Source organism: Thermobia domestica, chromosome 16 (genome assembly GCF_964235325.1).
Source record: "Thermobia domestica chromosome 16, izTheDome1.hap1.1, whole genome shotgun sequence".
Lineage (NCBI taxonomy): Eukaryota > Metazoa > Arthropoda > Insecta > Zygentoma > Lepismatidae > Thermobia > Thermobia domestica.
The window spans coordinates 124564373-124582824 of record NC_137469.1 but is presented as its reverse complement, the minus strand read 5'-3'; the positions used below and the strand labels follow the sequence as shown (position 1 = coordinate 124582824).

At 36.2% G+C, this 18452-nt stretch overlaps 1 protein-coding gene across 1 annotated transcript in view; it reads left to right on the top strand.

Moving 5' to 3' along the window:
• Positions 1–555: 555 nt before the first annotated feature.
• LOC145673394 (receptor-type tyrosine-protein phosphatase delta-like) overlaps positions 556–18452 on the top strand; it is a 43126-nt gene continuing 25229 nt past the window's right edge. Inside the window, exons 1-2 of the mRNA XM_081743053.1 lie at positions 556–735; positions 14298–14600. Of these exons, the coding sequence (XP_081599179.1) occupies positions 606–735; positions 14298–14600 (433 nt within the window). The 5' untranslated portion in view covers positions 556–605. The remainder of the gene's footprint in view (positions 736–14297; positions 14601–18452) is intronic.

Sequence of the window (18452 nt, the reverse complement as noted above, 5' to 3'; positions counted from 1 at the left end):
AGCTTGGATCGAAGAAGGAACATCCCACATTTTAGCGCTTTAATCCGAGTTTTTGAATTGTATTGTTTCCTCTCATATTCTCTTTAAATCATCCTTCCATAGTCATTCTTTTTAATTAATCATTCTTATCATTTAGTTACAAATGGAATAAATTAATATTTCTTTCACCAAGCATCAACTTGCATCTAAACAGAATATTGTTTTAATATACATAGTGAAAATATTATTGTTCATAGTGCTTGTAAGAAACGCAGAATTGATTATAATTGCCCCCCATGATTTCCGGACTCAGTAGAGAAACATGTTGGTGGAAGTTTCACAAGATTAGTTAGCTTTTATTAGTGTTCTTGATATCTCAATAAATGTTTCAATAAAAATATCAGTTACGTTACTTAATTACGTAATATATAATTTCTTTAGTGACGAATTTAGGTAGAATTAGGTATTTCATTTTAGTTGATATAAGAAGTTCATAACAGATATTTGTACTCTAGTATAGTGGCTAGGATTTTACTTAACATGTACTTTATTTCTTTTTCTTTCGAAAATAGTGTCTTCGTCGTCTTGCTTGTCAGACCCAAGCATGTGATTCTTCTGCAGGGAACATGACTGTCAGCACAAACTATGTGAGTTTGTTTGGTTTGTATCCGTTGGCACAGTACCAGATAAAAGTAGCAGCCTTCACTGGTGTCATAGGAAAATATTCAAAACTATTTGCATTAGTTCAATCTGACAGTAAGTACTAATAAACTCTGAATGAAACCGAAGCTAAATTTGTGTATTTATCTCAGCAATTTGCAAAATAATCTTTTCTCAAGTTTTGATATGAGGAACATGTGTGCGAAGTTTATCAGACTGATTTTTTTAAAAAAGATATATTGAAGTATCTAGGAGGTACACGTAGGTAGTCTCAAGTATATAAACCATCACGTTCCCGGCTTAGGACTTAAACAATTATATTCTCAGACAATTACTGGAAAGTACTTTCAAGGCTTATAGCTGGTAAAAATAATCGCTGATTAGGAATGTTTCATCTCTAGCTCGCTTTTTGCTAACAGGTAACAGCACATGTAACCCAGTTATTCATCCAAGCACCGCAAATGCAGTAAGTGACAGTACGTACATATGAATCATGCAAATTACAGAGTTTATGTTATTTGGGATGTTTCCAAAGCATCTCACGTAGTTACCGAAAAATGGTCCGTACTATAATGATAAGTATTATTAGGAGATGGTGTTTGTTTGCGAGTTTTGTAGTGAAATGCTCATGCGTGTGTTGAAGATTAGGCGAGGCAGTTTCCATTACTGTTAAAACAACTTCCGAACGTAGGAAATCTGTGGAAGAACAAGGAGAAATATTTGCCTTGGTGAAGTTCTATTATAAGTATGAAAACAATTCCAAAATATCTCGGGACATTAAATGGGTACCCGTGTCTGGCATATACAAAATTTGAACAGTTTGAATCTATTTTCTCATTCTTCGATGTGCCACTTACATATCGCTGATTACGCTTCTTCCTTTAATTTCTGTATTAGGCAATACATAATTCAGTACATATGTTTTAAATTTTGTTTAGTGATGAGTCGACGTTTACTACCGGTGTAAGTAATATCCATAATAAACACACTTTGAGTCGTAAAAACATTAACGAATCCCTTTTCAGACAGAATTAAGTGATAGTTTCAATGAACGTGTGGTGTAGCATGGTTGGTGATATTCTTAGCTCACTTATCCTATATGAACGCGTGTGTCATTAGCGTTATCTTCATCTATTACAAAAAGATTTGACGGACCAGTTACATGATGTTCGTATGCAGACATGGTGAAACCTCATCTTTCAAGATGAAACAGCACCGGCTTATGCCAATCAGTTGATCATTCAGCATGTGAATACCACCTACACTAGTCGATGGATTTCTCATGGTCGTCTGGTTACTACGACAATAAACGCATAGTTTATTCCAACGAATCATTAATTGGCGTCTCTTGCAATTTATATGGAGTTTAGTGCACCAAACAGTCAATTATTAATTGTTTATACACAACTATGCAAATATTTGAGCTGTTTTTTTGTGTTATAAGTTGAGATCACTCAAACAATTTAATGTGAACACGACTCAGCATGCTTAGTTAGACATTCTCAATTATCGTGTGTTTTCATTTCTCCAATATCTTAGGCGAGAATGCAGCGATCACTAAAATATTTCAAGATGACGACTGTCTTTTTCACGGACTGAAAAAAATATACATAGCTTGAGGAAACTCTAGACACGTTATCCGCAGATTTAGATCTATTTTAGTATTTATCGAACAGTTTGGTGCAGCAGGTGAAACGCCGAAGTAGGTTAAAATGGTGCTAGGTAATTTTTATAATGTGACTAATTAATTGCCTGATGCGTCTTTTACACTTTACTTTTATACTACATTTTTGATATGAAAGTGTTATGGCCCAACGTTAGCAAGAGTAAGTACGTTACATATATCGTTTAAAATTTAATTAAAATAACTTATTGCTGTACGAAGACTCTTGCAAGACGCATTACATTTTAGTAGGTATTTCTAGCTGAACTAAAAAAGAATTTTGTAAATAATAACAATGGTTAATTAATTAACAGTAGTAAAGAGTTATGGGAAAGAATATCAATAGTTATCTTTTACCACGATGTTTATCCTAAGACACGAAAGAAATCGTTCGTCTCTTACTGTAATCCAGAGTACTTTTCCTATCCAAAACTCAAAATCATGCTACTTAAAGAGTTTTTTTTAAAGATTATATTCAAATAATAACAATATTGGCACTTCATTCACATGATACACTTCCGTTGTCATTGCAAAGAACAAACTATCTAAATCTTTGGGCTATGGAACCCGGAGGTTCAGTGCAGTGTAATCGCCTGGTTCAGTCGCTGTTCGTGCGTCAATTTATTTAGATAACTGTTTTCCGGGGTTTGTCCTCCGTTGTCCTGCCAATGAATATTTTCCGGAGATCTAGACTTACCTAGGTAAGACGGTGAAGGACATCTTCAAAAAGGGATTATAGAATCGTTTCCGAATTGCCTGCCGGTCTCAATAACGAGATGAATATTAGGCACCGAGAGGTTCGGATGTTGCTTCTCGAAAACCTCACGGACGATCAGACAGTCATTTAGACCACAACGCACATAAATATCGTTCATACATACAACAAAAGCACACTGGATTAAATGACACTATGCTTATTTATTAAAATACTATTTAGAAAATAACGGATTAGAAAAACAATCACAACACTCAACACTGAATATGTATAATTATTTTCATTAATAAAATCCCACTTTGCTTTTGCACTATACTATATCCCTTTATCACTTTTATATATCGGTAGAAAAGATTATGATTATGATTCCACTAGATATGCTCTTCTCACACCACTTGGGGGATTAGCTCTGGGGAGATAACCCGAGAAAGTAATATAGTTGCTGCTCCAAACAATCATCAAATGTCGACGTTAATAATCAGTAAAAATAGGTAATCTCCAAAGTGGAATGATAATGTTGGAGGGCGCGTTTAGAACTTATGCGCACAAGGTGTGTGAACCTGGAATTTCACTGATTGGGGTTAGGTAATAACGTATAACTCTTAGCACAACATTATACTTGTTGCCCGATGGAATGCGCGTGGGTGCTGCTAACAATTCCGGAGTAAGACTCCCCGAACTCAGAGGTTAGAGATAAGAGCTGCACTGATCAATTGATCAATGTTGGCAGTTCATTCTCAAAAGCATTCAGGTTAAATCGTACATGCTAATAGAACATAAAAAGGAGTTGACGTTAATTTTAGTACACTGGCCACGACGCATAAGACATTGCGATATCTTGACTGTGGGAACATTCAGGTAACGAAATGCTAAAGCCATGTGGCTGGCGTCACCCTGGTGCACAAAACATCTGGTGCACAACTTTCTGCATTGTAGTAGAACAGTATATTAGAATGGTGTCTTTGTCATTTCTTATTACAATCAAATAAAAAACATCATTTCCTTAATGATACTAAAAAACGCATATATAACACGATTACTATTCCGATTTTAGAGGTGTAATTCCACAGACTCCGGCCCGCTATGTACAAGTACTATCTGAGCAGTAAGTACGACATCCAAAACCTAAGGAATTCGGTAGTGTAGGGGAATGACGTGAGCCTACTGGACAGGAGACCTGGGTTCGATTCCTAACAATCTTTTTCTCACTTTTTCTTTCTTTGAAAGTTTATTTTTATAGCATATATTGTTTGCCTATAAGCTTGAGTCTATTATAAAAAGCATTTCACTCGAACCGGTCCTGTAAACCAACTACTGAACCAAAAGTAACATTTTTCCACGTATCCCATATATTATAGCTATATACGCTGCCAACGAGAAAATTGTCAAAAGGTGCGTATATATATATATATATATATATATATATATATATGAGTGTATTTCCTTAAAAGTTATAATCTTATACTTTTTCAGTTGTGGTATAGACTTCAAACTTGGTATACGCATCTATCTAGACGACTAGTATAAAAAGGGAGATTGTTTGCAATTTTTTTCGGTTGGAAGCACACACTATTGTCGCGAGACAAAATGTATTTTTGTCTCGTCTGGATACTATATCGTGGAAATGATGTTCAATGTTTTTTCCAAAATGTTTTTGGGTGGTACACTGCCTCCTTGGGGCTCTTAGAGTGCCCCCGCTGGAGACCAAATAATACGTGTATAATAGAATAATAAATAGAATAGTATCAGCAGTGCCCCGGGGAATACTAACTGTGATCCTCAGAAACATTGTTTCTGAAAGAAACACTGGTGTTGCCCCATCTCTAAAGCTTCATATGTTTCTTTTTAAATACTTGAGTATCGTCTCGAAGCTTCACACGAACATACTGCCTAGTTTCGAGACAATCTCAACAGTTAGCGTATAAATATATCCTTTCCGTCTATGTCTGTAATAACGAAAATATTTTGTTCACGCAATACCAACAGAAACTATTTTGCTAAAACGAAGCAACGTGATAAGAAAAAGAAACGCAAGATAAAACAAAGTTCGGCGGGAAATCGAACCCAGACCTGCTACTCAGAAAGCAGACACTTTACCGTGGAGCTAACTTACTACGTTGAAGTGTGTTTGTTCTATTCTCCTCAATATACCACATAAGAGGCCAAATGAACGTAATTCAAAAATATGGCAATTTTGCATTCAAGATGGCGACTTCTCCAATGATTTGTTTCTTCACTTAAACTGAACTACGTCCTTAATAACATAGCGAAACCTGGCTTACCTACCAAGAGCACAACTTAAAATTTTCATGGTTACAAATTTTTGAGCCGCCATTTTGAATCGTAGATGACGACTTTTCCAACATGTCCGATTTTTCCCCTCACATGCGCTGTAATCTACACACTTGAACGCAATTTCGTGATTCCACCATATCTACAAGTTGTGTAGAATTAGACGCACTCTTATAACATTCCTAGCACTTTCTTACACCGAACATGACTATTTTTTTCAAGTTGAAGGGCGGATTCGCAAACTACGCATCAGAATAAACATCACCTCGAAATTTCAACGTCCTAGATACCGCCATTACAAATTTCACATTTTTCGATTTGCGCCGCGAAACGAAAACGAATTTTAATGCTCTTTTTTGTATCATAAACTACGTTCCTAGCTTCATTGCCTGACAAAATACGACGTTTCCATGGTGTGCGGAACTACCCTAAAATCCAGGATTTCGAAACGACGAAAAATTTCGACACTTCATTTACATGGAAAATGTCGCCTTTTTCGTGATATCGAAATTTTCCCATTACTCACATCCCATGACGAACAAGTATGCAAAATTTGGCGTTTGTGTGTTTTGTGGAAGTATGCAAACAACTAAGTGTGTTTCCGACTTTAGAGGTATATAATTCCTTCATAATTTTTATCTCACAAAAACATTTTCGAAATTGTAAAAACAACCCAAAAACATTATTCATACAAAATTATGTGACAAACGTTCCTATAACACTACTAACATATAATACGCTACTTTAAAAGTGTTATTTATTTGTCATAAAAAGATTTTCAGAAATATTATATTAGTCTAGGCATCGGGACTTAAAGAGTGTGTTCTAAGGACAAATCATGTAGTAATTTGGCATCAGATATTTTTTGAATATATACCCATCAATGATCACAAAAATGCCAGTAAGAACACCTCACGGGAGGGAGGGGGTGGTAGAAATGCCGAAGTTTTGGCAGTTTCTATTATTCACTATAACTCCGTAACCGTTGCAGACAGAGCATCCAAACGTTTTTCATTTTGTTTGTGTAATTGTCCTCTACAATTTAATTCTAGTGCATTTTTGACCTCAATATAATGGTTTTCTTATTATTGTCAATTTTATTCAGTTTTGATTTCGTGTGACGTCAGTACTTTAGCCACAAATTCTTTACAAGGTCGAATTCGGAAAACTGTTTCCTCAAAATCCTTTTCGTCATTTACTCTTTCAAAAATGTATATTTATGTTAGTGTAGGACTGAGAGTGCCTGAGTTATAACCGTCTTTATTCTGTCGTGTGCAAAACTGATCACGGCGCGGCCCCAAAAGTTACCCTCCCGCAAACGGTAGATATTAGCAGCTGATGATGAGCTTTCTCTAGTATACAGTATAAAAAAACTCAGGAAATCTGTTTCTTTATATTTGGCTTTGGTATCGTTTAAAAGATGCAGAAACATACAGCTTTCTATTCATTTTTTTAAAAAAATCTTGTTTCAACAAGGGTTGTTTTTGCTACAAGTCCTTCGATTTATGTACTACTCTGGTACTTTGCGAAATAGAACAGGAGCAAGATTTAAAAATTGCCTTGAAGTTAAAATAATGAATACAATTTGCATCCACGTATTTTATAAATTACCATCTTCCATCCTAATACATACTGTAATGGGTAAAAATTATAAAAAAATAAGATATGCCTAACACATTTTATAAATGATCAGTCTTTAAACTGTTAAATGTTACTTACAAAAGAAGCACTTGCCTATGTACAGTTCCTGTAATACAATAAATCTATAATAAGAAACGTAATAGAAAGAAACTACATACTTAACATATCCCTACACAAGAGAACAGATCATTTGATTTCTAGAATTACAGTAGTTCTCTATAATGTTATGCCCCTCTTATATAAAGGTAACCAAGAATGTTCTGTCGCTTGTTAACCCACCACATTTGAACATCTAAATGTCACCTAAGAAGTACCTGGAAGATCAATAATATTCCACATCAACATCTTCAAGCTTCTGTCAACGTTCTGGAATGCCATGGATTCCATCGCGGTAGAACTTGGTGGGCTGTGAAGCGAAGAAGGTAACAAGTGCATTTTGCACCTCTATTAAGGATTTGAACTGGCGATTGGTGATTGTCTAAGGTGATTGTCTAAGGAATGGAACAGTGGAAAATTCGACGGCGTAATGTGCGTTGGGTGCAACGGAAATATGGCGGATGAAATAGTGTTTATCATCCAAGACGTACAATGGTGTCCCGGGTCATCCTAGCCACGTAGAACTTAGCGCCCTCCTGTAACAGGATTACCCTTTCCGATTCAGATGTGCTGAAACCAGAGTTTTGAATTTTTCTTCAACACGGCTCAACTGCTGACAGTACACCCGCATTGATGCTCTGACCAGCTGATAGCAATTCCCAATGCACGATGCTACGAGCAGTCCATCAAACACACACAGGAGGGCCTTCTTCTGCTGCAGTGCTAGTTTCTGTTGTCTTAGAACCGGTTCATGGGATGCTAACCAATGATGACGGCGCCGCGTAGCATCGTACAGGTCACAGTTTTCATCACATGTCAACACCCTGACCAAAAATGACTCCTTCCTCAGACGAGACAGCAAAGAAACACAGGTGTTCGCCTTGTCTTCTGGCCCGGAGTCAAATGATGTGGGACCCATCGACCCAACTTCTAGTGTTTGCCAAGTTGATGGAGGTGCTGACGAATGTTTTTTCTACTCACACTGAATTGTGGTCCCAGTTCCTCACATGTCGGGACACTATTCGTCCCAATTGCTGCCTGAAGATCTTCTGTTTGAACATGTGAATCTACCAGTGTCTCGTCACAGTTCTTAAACATGTAAAACCACTGCTGCACTGTCTGCGTAATCACGACACCCACACAAAAGGCCTGACATATCTTCCGCCGTGATGTAGCTGTTTTGATCTCAGTTTGGACTCGTACAGCATACATGCCCTTATGACACTCTGTGGAGGTTCCATGTACATTCTGTCCTTACGCAAGTTCACAGTGTAACTGAACTACCCTAACCAGGTAGTATGTTAGATATAACCACACCAATAACTAGTCTTCACCTTATCTCCATTCGCATTCAACTCACGGTATGAAGGCCAACTGAATACAGACCTTCACAAAAAACGATAGAACTTTCTTGGTTACCCTTATATCTCGAAAAAGATAAACAAATTTTTGATGTGTTTAGTGCATCATTCAGTCTTCTTCATCACTCTTTTAATTAATGGATTGAATGTTTATGCTCGCTCAGAAAACTACATATTGGAGTACACCCACGATTCTTGCAATTGGATTTCAAACTTACGCACTCAAATTTCTGACAGCTACACATGGTGATCTCCAAACAAGCCTTGGGAATATCTTCGAATGTTTTCAAAACTGCGTTCCGAATTTTGTCCTCAAAGTACCATCCGGAATCTTCTGGCTTTGATAGATCAATCTCACACTTATCAGCATTTCCCAAATTGCTGTTTGATGATATTATCTCTTTATATATTGTTTCAGTGCATCACTAGTTGGAGGTAATTTCCCCAGGCTGCATTTTCCTAAAAGTAGGAGCCTAGCTTCATCAGAGATCTTCGCATTAACCTTGAATAGCTTTGTGAAAAGCAGTTCTGCACATTCAATATTGCTTTGCTGATAAAGGAATCTGTCCGAAGGAAAATAAAAGGCCACAGTTTTCTGACATGGGTACGTAGACAGTTCTTGATCTTTAATGATTCAGCTGGGTATGACGTTATATCGCATCCAAGTGGAGCGTGATAAGCCATTACCTCTCTTCTCATTCTCAGATAACTGGTGACAAAGGTGATGAACTTGAATAAACCTTCTTGCCTTTGAAATTCCGCCATCATGTACAATTCATTACAAGAAATTCTGTCATAATTGTGTATGAACAGCAAGAATAAATCGGTGTCTCTGCCCATCACAAAAATTCTCTCTGAATTGTGATTTACAGCATGAAGTATCATTCTAGAAACTGCTTCTTCATGCTTCCTTTCAAGGTTTCGAACATCGATCTCGAAGTTTGACTTAACAGTCTTCTGACCTTTAGAACTACCGGAAACAACAACAAAGAGTTCTGAATGTGATAATTCCAGCAATGCATTGTCTACTTATGTTCTACTTACTCAGAGAACTGTGACTTTTAATTTCCGTAGGACACATTCCTTTATCAGCAAACGCTATTGAATCTACAGAACTGTTTTTCACAAAGCTCCCCAAGGATAATGCGAAGATCTGTGAAGAAGCTAGACTTCTACTTTTGAGGAAAATGCAGCCTGGAGAGATTACGTCCAAGTAGTGATGCTCTGAAAAAGATATAAAAGTATCAAATTACCAAACAGCACTTTGGGAAGACTCATAAATGTGAGATCAATTATGAAGATCAGAATACTCCGGATGGTGCTTGGAGGACAAAATTCTGAGACCAGTTTTGAAAACACTCGAAAATAATCCCAACTTGTTTAGAGATTATTGTATGTAGCTGTCAGAAACTTGAGTGTGTAATTGTGAAATGCAATTGTAAGAATCGCGGTATCTTCTGCAATCCGATATGTATTCGGCTGACCCAGTATAAAAATTCAATATCAGTTAATAACCAGAGTGATGAAGACTGAATGATGCATTAAAGACATCACAAATTTCATTATCTTTTTAGGATATAAGAGTGGCATAACATTATTGAGAAGTAATTCTAGAAATCAAATAATGTGTACGTTTCTTATTATAGATTTATTGTATTGTAGGAACTGTACACAATCTCAATAATAGACAAGTGCTTCTTCTGTAAATAAGATTTAACAATTTAAAAATTGATCCTTTATAAAATGTGTGAGGCGTATCTTTATTTTATCTTTTTTCCTATCGTTGCAGTAAGTATTAAGAGGGAAAAGTGGTAATATTATAGATATATATATAAAAGTGCATGCCAAATTGTTCATGATTCTCTCTTGAAGGCAATTCTGAAATCTCGTTCCTGCTCTATTTCCCTCAGTACAATAGCAGTGCATAAATCGAAGGACTTGTAGCAAAAACAGCCCTTGTCAAAACAAGATTTTTTAAGAAAAATGAATAGAAAGCTTCTTTCTTTTGCACGTTTTAGAACATATCAAAGACACGCATAAAGAAACAGATTTGCAGTTTCTCCTACTGTGTACTAGAGAAAGCTCTCTTTTAATTCTTCAGAGAAATTTTGTGTTCTGAAAGGATTATTTTCCGAAAAACCCCTCAACGGATATTAAAAATGGATATTTTAAATTAGATTGTATAGAGACTTAATCATTAGGCTTATATACTTGCAGGCACACAAGAGTATGTATGTATGTTTCATCATCAGCTGCTAATATCTACCGTTTGTGGGAGGGTAACTTTTGGGCCGCGACGTGATCAGTTTCACACACGACAGATTAAAGTCGCTTATAACTCAGGCACTATTAGTTCTAAACTAACATAAATATACATTTTTGAAAGAGCATAAAATGACGAAAAACTTTTAGAGGGAACATCTTTCCGAATTCGATCTTATAAAGAATCTGTGGCTAAAAGATTGGCGTCACGCTCAAATAGAACTGAGTAAAAATGAAAATAACAAGAAAACCATTATATTTAGCTCTAAAATGCTCTAGAATTAAATTCTGGAAGACAATTACACAAACAAAATGAAAAACGTTTGGATGCTCTAGCTCCATTGGTTACGGAGTTACAATGAATAATAGAAACGGCTAAAATTTCGGCTTTGTCCTCCACCTCCTCCCCTCCCGTAAGATGATTTTTCTGGCATCTGGTATTTTTATGATCAGTCATAGGTATATATTCAAATATATTGGATGCCAAATTGTTACATGATTTGCCATTAAACTCGAAAAGGAAATCACTTTTGTCAAGTTGATGAATATACTATATCAGTTATAAGAAATATTTTATCAGTTATAAGAAACTTATTTTAAAGCAAATAATTTGTTCTCATAACTACTTTAGATTAAATTATAATAGTTTGTTAGACATACGTAGGTGTATATTTACTTTCGTTCCTAATTAAATGTTTGGGCATATCTTAAAGCTACCATATTATTATTTATAGTCTTGCTAAGAAATACTCTTATAAAAAACGGTTATGTATTTTAGTCTTCAAAAATTGTAGTTATTCAAATTACTACATTAACATGCATAGATTGTTATCAAAACAATGGAAACACATGAAGGATGTATACTACTTACCGTATTAATACAGCGTGGTATCACCGTCAGCCTGCAGAACAAATCTAATTTGTTATGCAATGGAGGTAAATACGTCATGTATTTTCAGAGCATCATTATACAAGTTCTCATGCAGTGTTGCACTCTTTTCAGTCAACGAGGGTGGAGATTATCTGCTTTTCAGCGTCTGATTTAAGCCGATTGGTCCGATTACTCCCAATTGCACTCCGACACTAATGGGCTCCCTACAAACATCGGCTCTTCTGCTGCCCAGGACTGTGCGATCCAGAACATACCACTGGTATTTAGTAGTGTTTAGATCTCAGGACTAGTTAAACTCAATTCTAACGTCCATGAAACTACGTGCCAAAAATGTGAATTGAATGAAGTATTGTTATCAAGGGAAAATGCATCTCTGATGTAGACACAATATCTGGGCCATAGAATGCGCGGAATAACCTAAATATTAGATATTATCACTGCCAGTATTATGTCCTATGATTGTAATCACACAGAAAACTCAAAAATGGTGGCCAATATCTTTCAAGAACAACGTTTCACAATAGGAAGGAGGAAGTTTGAAACTTAACTTTGTTCGATTGTACGTTTATAAATAAACAGCACGTGTTGGCGTGACTAATGAAAGATTATTCGTCGTATCACAATCCACAATGATTGAAGGTGCATTTTACATAGCTTTCGCACCATTTTCGTTTCAATAAAGTTATTTTTTGTACTGCCTGTGTAAATCGGAATGGTATCGTGGATATTCAGGATAAACAACTCACATCATATGATCAAAATCGGATTTTTCAGTTTGTAATTGATTACTCAAGCCACATTCTATACATTTATTCTCTAGTCTTTGGTAAACTCTTCTTTAATGATCGGAAATTGTTCCCACTGTGACCCCTCTTGTGTAAACTGCTAGTCTTTGTTGGTGTTGTTTTATCACAATTTCTGTAGGGCAGTATTAACTTGGACTCTATTCCTCACGAAACCTCAAGTACACAGTCCTACTTAGTTATACTTGCATCAAACACTCACATACCCACAATTTGGCACGTTTGAATCACTTAAAGGTCTTTCATTTTCCAATAACAGCGCCTGCCTGCTTCAAGAAGAGCTTCACTTCTACATCATCTAACATGCCAAATACGATCCTCTAACATAACACTATCAGCAGCCGGACGTTGGACACGTATAATGTGTTAATACCTCATACACACACACACACATATATATATATATATATATATATATATATATATATATATATATATATATATATATATATATATATATATATATATATATAGAGAGAGAGAGAGAGAGAGAGAGAGAGAGATTTTAACCCAAGTGGAATGAACGTATACAGCTCCTGAACATGCTCCAGTTCCTTATGGGATGCTTGTGGAGGGTAATGAGGTCGAACACGCCTTTCTAACTTAGACCACAATGGCTCAATGGTGTTCAGATCTGGTGACTGTGGTACCCAGAGGAGGTGTGATAGCTTCTGGTCATGCTCCTCAAACCATGATTTCACCGTTTTTGCAGCGTGACAGGGTGCCAAATCATCTTGATAGATGTCATCACCATCAGGGAACAATATTTGGGTCATTGATAGAACCTGGTCCCCCAAAATAGCCTCATACGCCTTAACATTCATCATTTCATGCAGGGCTGTGATGGGACCTGCAGAAAACCACGATATCACTGCTCATATTGTAAGAGGACCACTCCCTTTCTTTACAGTTGGGAGCAAACAGCCTGCGACGGTGTTCTCCATACGTAAACACCACCGGTAGTTTGAAACAAGGTGAAGGTCGATTCATCGGATCACATTACGTGTTTCCACTGCTCATGAATCCACGCCTTGTTGTCCTTGCACCACTGGATACGCCTCTTCGCATTTACTGCTGTGACCAGGGATTTGGCGATAGCAGCACTGCCATGAATTTTCATTTTATGAAGTTCCCGACGCACTGTTTTCGATGAAACCGGGTTCTGTAGGCCGTAATTGAGATCAAACGTAATTTTCATTGCAGCGGTCTTCTTTTTAGCTGCTACAATCCGTTTTAATGCCCTCCGGTCCCTATCCGACAGGATTGTCTTTCGATCACTGTTGTGCTTTGCAGACGCCTTTTGTCCATTAATTGTGCATGCCCTCGTGACATTGGATACAGTGCCTTTCGATACCCCCACAATGTTCGATTGCCACTGAAGCTGCAACCAGACGGGCACCAGCGATCATGCCTCTTTGGAAGTCTATCAGGTCGCCCACTATACCTCACCATTTTCACACCACGACACTCACAGGTAAACTGGTTACTGCTGACGGAAGAGGAAGGTCCACATGACACATTGAAAACAACAAACGATCGGCAACCGCAACACGTGTTGTACAGTGGAGGTCCAAACTTACGTGTCATATATGGAGTGCTTTTAGATTTTTGTCCACGTCTCTATATATATATATATATATATATATATATATATATATATATATATATATATATATATATATATGTATGTATATATATATATATATATTCAGTTTACATGTTTCTTTCATTATTATACTTGTTTTTCTTAAGAGCAGGGAGTGCTTTGCACAAATGTGTAGCTCTAAAACATTAGGAACATTGTAATTGATGAAATAGCTCTACATAATTCTGTTACCCCTTTTGCGAGTGATCTAGGGCTGAAGGAAGATTAGTTAGGTTTCTCGGCAAGAATAGAACATTTACTGTAATTGCACTTATTCTTCTTTTTCAGTTCCGCTTGTTCAGCCTTCTCCAAGCGATAATCCAATATTGAGAACAAACAGCAGTATAACGGTTTACTGGAGTCCTCCTGAAAACTGCAGAGATATCAATGGTTTTCTTTATGGTTACAAATATGAATTATTTCAACTCGGCAGCGACATTCCATTAGAAAGTGGTAAAACTGAGAGTACTTCAGTAACTTTCAGAAATCTTACTCCACGTACTGAGTATGAAGTAAAAGTGTACGTCCTGACATCTGGAGGATGGAACGCTAACTTTTCCTTCATAATTAGTGCTGTTACCAAAGCAACAAGTGCGTAAATTCTTTACTAATATGTTTAATTAAGTGTAGAAGTCTTAATTACATATTTTGTTTAGTTAATAAATAAAACAATTTGAAGCCTGCCCTTATCCTTGCATTGACTTTCATATTTATGAAATTGTATATAGTGTCCACCTATTTGATACCTTTCTTAATTTTAGTTACAAAAGCATGTCCTATGTACTAACGAATAGTCTGTTCTCGTCAAGAAATACGTCACTGAGGTTCTTAAAGTTCTATACTTATATTGTAAACAAAACTATGAACAATATACTAGAACTGCCTAAAACTGTATTAATGTGTAGTGAAATGAGATACTGCAGCAATTGTTATTAAAATCGAATATAATTCTAGAATGTGCCAAGTTAATCTAAGTATCAATTTAAATTTGAAGAGAAGCAATAAGCTGAAATTATTACGTTTATAGTGAAATACGTTCTTTGTTAACTAGTGGGAACAAAGAGTTTTCTTTCCTTACGCAAATTAATTCCAAAGCTAGATTTCAATCACTTGATTTAACACTCTCTAAGCGGAACTCATTTATTGCCTTACATCAGTTATATTCCTTTTAAATATTGCAAAAGACCAGTCTCGGACAAGGGGGTATAGAGCTCCGGCAGAAGCCTTACTTGGTGAACTTCATCTTTCCATATCTTGTAGCATGTAGGAGTCACACAAAGAATACTGTTATATCCCTTTATTACTTTTATTGTGCTTATTGGTATGACACTCTATTTCCAGTGGGGTTTGATAAAATGCTAACTGAAACATTATCAACTTATAACACAAAGATGAAGTGGTTGCTTCACGAATGCTGTTTCAGTGTACGCACGAAAGTCTGCAATTATATGTTGAAAAAAAAAACATTTTAGCCTTCAGATACCCAAGGGAGTACAAAAGTACTCCGTGCATATATTTTACTTTATATTTTATGTCACAGATACCCGAGGATCACTAGCGTTCTTTACACTGTGAACTGGACTGTCAGGAAACTTATTTCCTCAATAACAATTATATTGTAATTTGATTTGCTTACGTATGTGGCTAAAACTACACTGGGGTACATTTGGGTATCTGTGTTACCATATTTGTTACAAGTACTTTATTATTTGATTTTTGTTCAGCGAAATCTAGAATAAAAACAAGTGATATTAGAACCTATTACAACATATTGTTGCAATATTGCATTCATGTTCCAATATCGCAATATTCCTTGCCACAAAAATATTACGAAATTAATACAGTTCTATAGCGTATCCTAAACTAAATTAATACATTTCCGTTTTGGTAACCTAACGTACATAAACTACACTAACAAAACCAACATAACCTAACAAAACACAATCCAACCTAAACTAACATACCAATATTATCGATGCCACAAATAAGGATGTTTCTAATTGCGAAACTTGTGTTGGAGTAAACTTGTACACATGTTGGGAATCCGGAGTTAAAAAGTGTCATGGATATCCGAGGGTTAAGGTTTAATCTTATGTTTCCTAATTTAAAGTGTACCAAAGTTTAGTTATAACCTATATGTCTCTAGGAAACCAAAAGCTGTTATAACAGAATGTAGTTTATTATATGTATTAAAATGTATAAAACATATTACTGAATCACATTATGGCACTGCTGGTAGACTCAAAATTAAAGGAAACACAAGAAGCTAACCACTCACTAAAAGTTAACAGTGCAACAACCTTTCTAGTTCTACAGAATATTCACAGAAATCTTCTGACACCTCTTCAATATCGATAATACTAGAGATTTCATATTCCATGCTGATGAGCATAAACATTTCCAATATGACTTGAGCCAGGAGAGAGCGCAAATTCGTTTAATTAATTTCCGTTTTGAGAATACTCGTGGTTAGTACACTTGTGTACATGGTGATGTTAAGGCATATTTATAGGCTATATAGAGTGCATTTAATGAACTCGTCTCTAAGTCAAAAAGAATAACTGCTGTACGGGACAAGCACGTGTTACAAGCTCTATCAGTTACCACACCTTCTTGCTTTTCCTTTTCTTCGGAGTTTTCATCATTGAAAACTCTTTCGATGTATCCCTGTTTGGTAGTTTGTCCACTTTTTGTTTAAATTACGACATTAACACAAAAAGCTCCCGACATGTTTGCGAATTATATAAGTTCTTTCGACAATTGAGCAAGGTATAACTTTGTTCCAAGTGCTGCAAATGCATTCTCTGAAGCCCGTTCTTTTGTTTCGTTTAGACTTTTATGATCTAGCAACCTCAAATCCTTAAGTAATTTAGAAGAAGGTTCAAACCGTTCTCCCAAACTAATAACTACAATATTCAAAATCTCATACTAATGTTCCACTTAAAAGACGGCTGACTGGCTTATGTCTCTGCCTCTCTCATCAAATGACTTTACATCAACCATTCTTTTCATCTTCGATAGCCGACGAACAAGAAAATCTTCAGTCTCAATGTCAGTATAATACTCCTTTAACTGCAGATTCGTTGCTTTGTAAAAGTCTTCCGCTCTGTCATACACTTGTGCAAATTCTTCATCCTGGTGTTGGTTTCTCGCGCGCAAGTAATTTTACTACTAAATTACAAGCAGTAATGTAATTCAGAGCTTGCGACTCTGAATATTTTGAGACTGAGGCTGTTGACGCGAATAAGTCATCTTACACAACACATATCACATTGGTTTGGAATTCACACCATTTATGCAACAATGTCTGGGTTTAAACTTCGTTTTTACATAAAACTCTCTGCTGGCTGTTTTATTCCGCTGAAGCCCACGTTTGAACTTCACTGGAACTTGCAAATTGGGAGCCCACCAAAGTCAGGCTCTTAGTGCTTGTAAAAGTCAGTTTTTGCTGCTTCCTATTTGAAGCACAATCACACAAATTCTCCACTTCAGCTGCTTTTCTTTTATTGTATCCACTGTCATATTTTATCCTTACGGAACTCATATTTCGTTTTGAACAGCGTTGAAAACACACCACTGACACTAGGACAAAATCACAGACGCACATTCAACTACAGCAGCAAATGAATAATGTTCCCTTCCTATTATTTTGTGTCTAGCAGTCAACCTGTGACCTGACTCACACCTTACATGTAGACGAAGATAATCTTTACTATGGCTTGCACGACCTTTCTGCTACGCACCTTCAAATGCATAATGGCATATTATTATATTATTATTATTATTATTATTATTAGTAGTAGTAGTAGTAGTAGTAGTAGTAGAAGTTTAACAAAATCTTTTATAACTTTTGCGATGGGAGGTGCCCTCTCTTCATAAAGCTCTCAGCTTCATTTACACTTGGTAATGGGGCTCCAGAGTGGGGACCTGTTCTGTTTCTTTATGATGTTGTAATAACTTCTTACAGGACTAACAGAGTGCCCTAGACTTATTTCGGCATTCATGAGGCCCCATTACATATTTAGACAATGTGATACTGCGGCACTGTTCTTCATATTGTTGAAATATATTCTTACTATACCACAAACAAAGGGGCCTTATCTGGCGTGCGTGCGTAAAGTCGGATAAGTCTGAAGAACACTAATTGAGAAAAATAAAGTTTGAAAAATCGCTGTAAATCCCTAAATGTGGCCATAGTAATTTTATTTATTTTTATTGTTATTTTAATACAAGAATAACGATTATACACGTACATCTCAGCAACTTGAAAGTTATTTTGGATTTTAGACAATACTTGAAAAATATACTTCAGTTCAAGCTTGGACCTGTCCGTCTTTACACGAAAAATAATATGACTTGCCGTACTTTACACAAGACCTGAGGCAAGCTTTACGGAATATAATTTATGATTTTGTTTGTTTTTATCTTTTTACTTAAGTATAT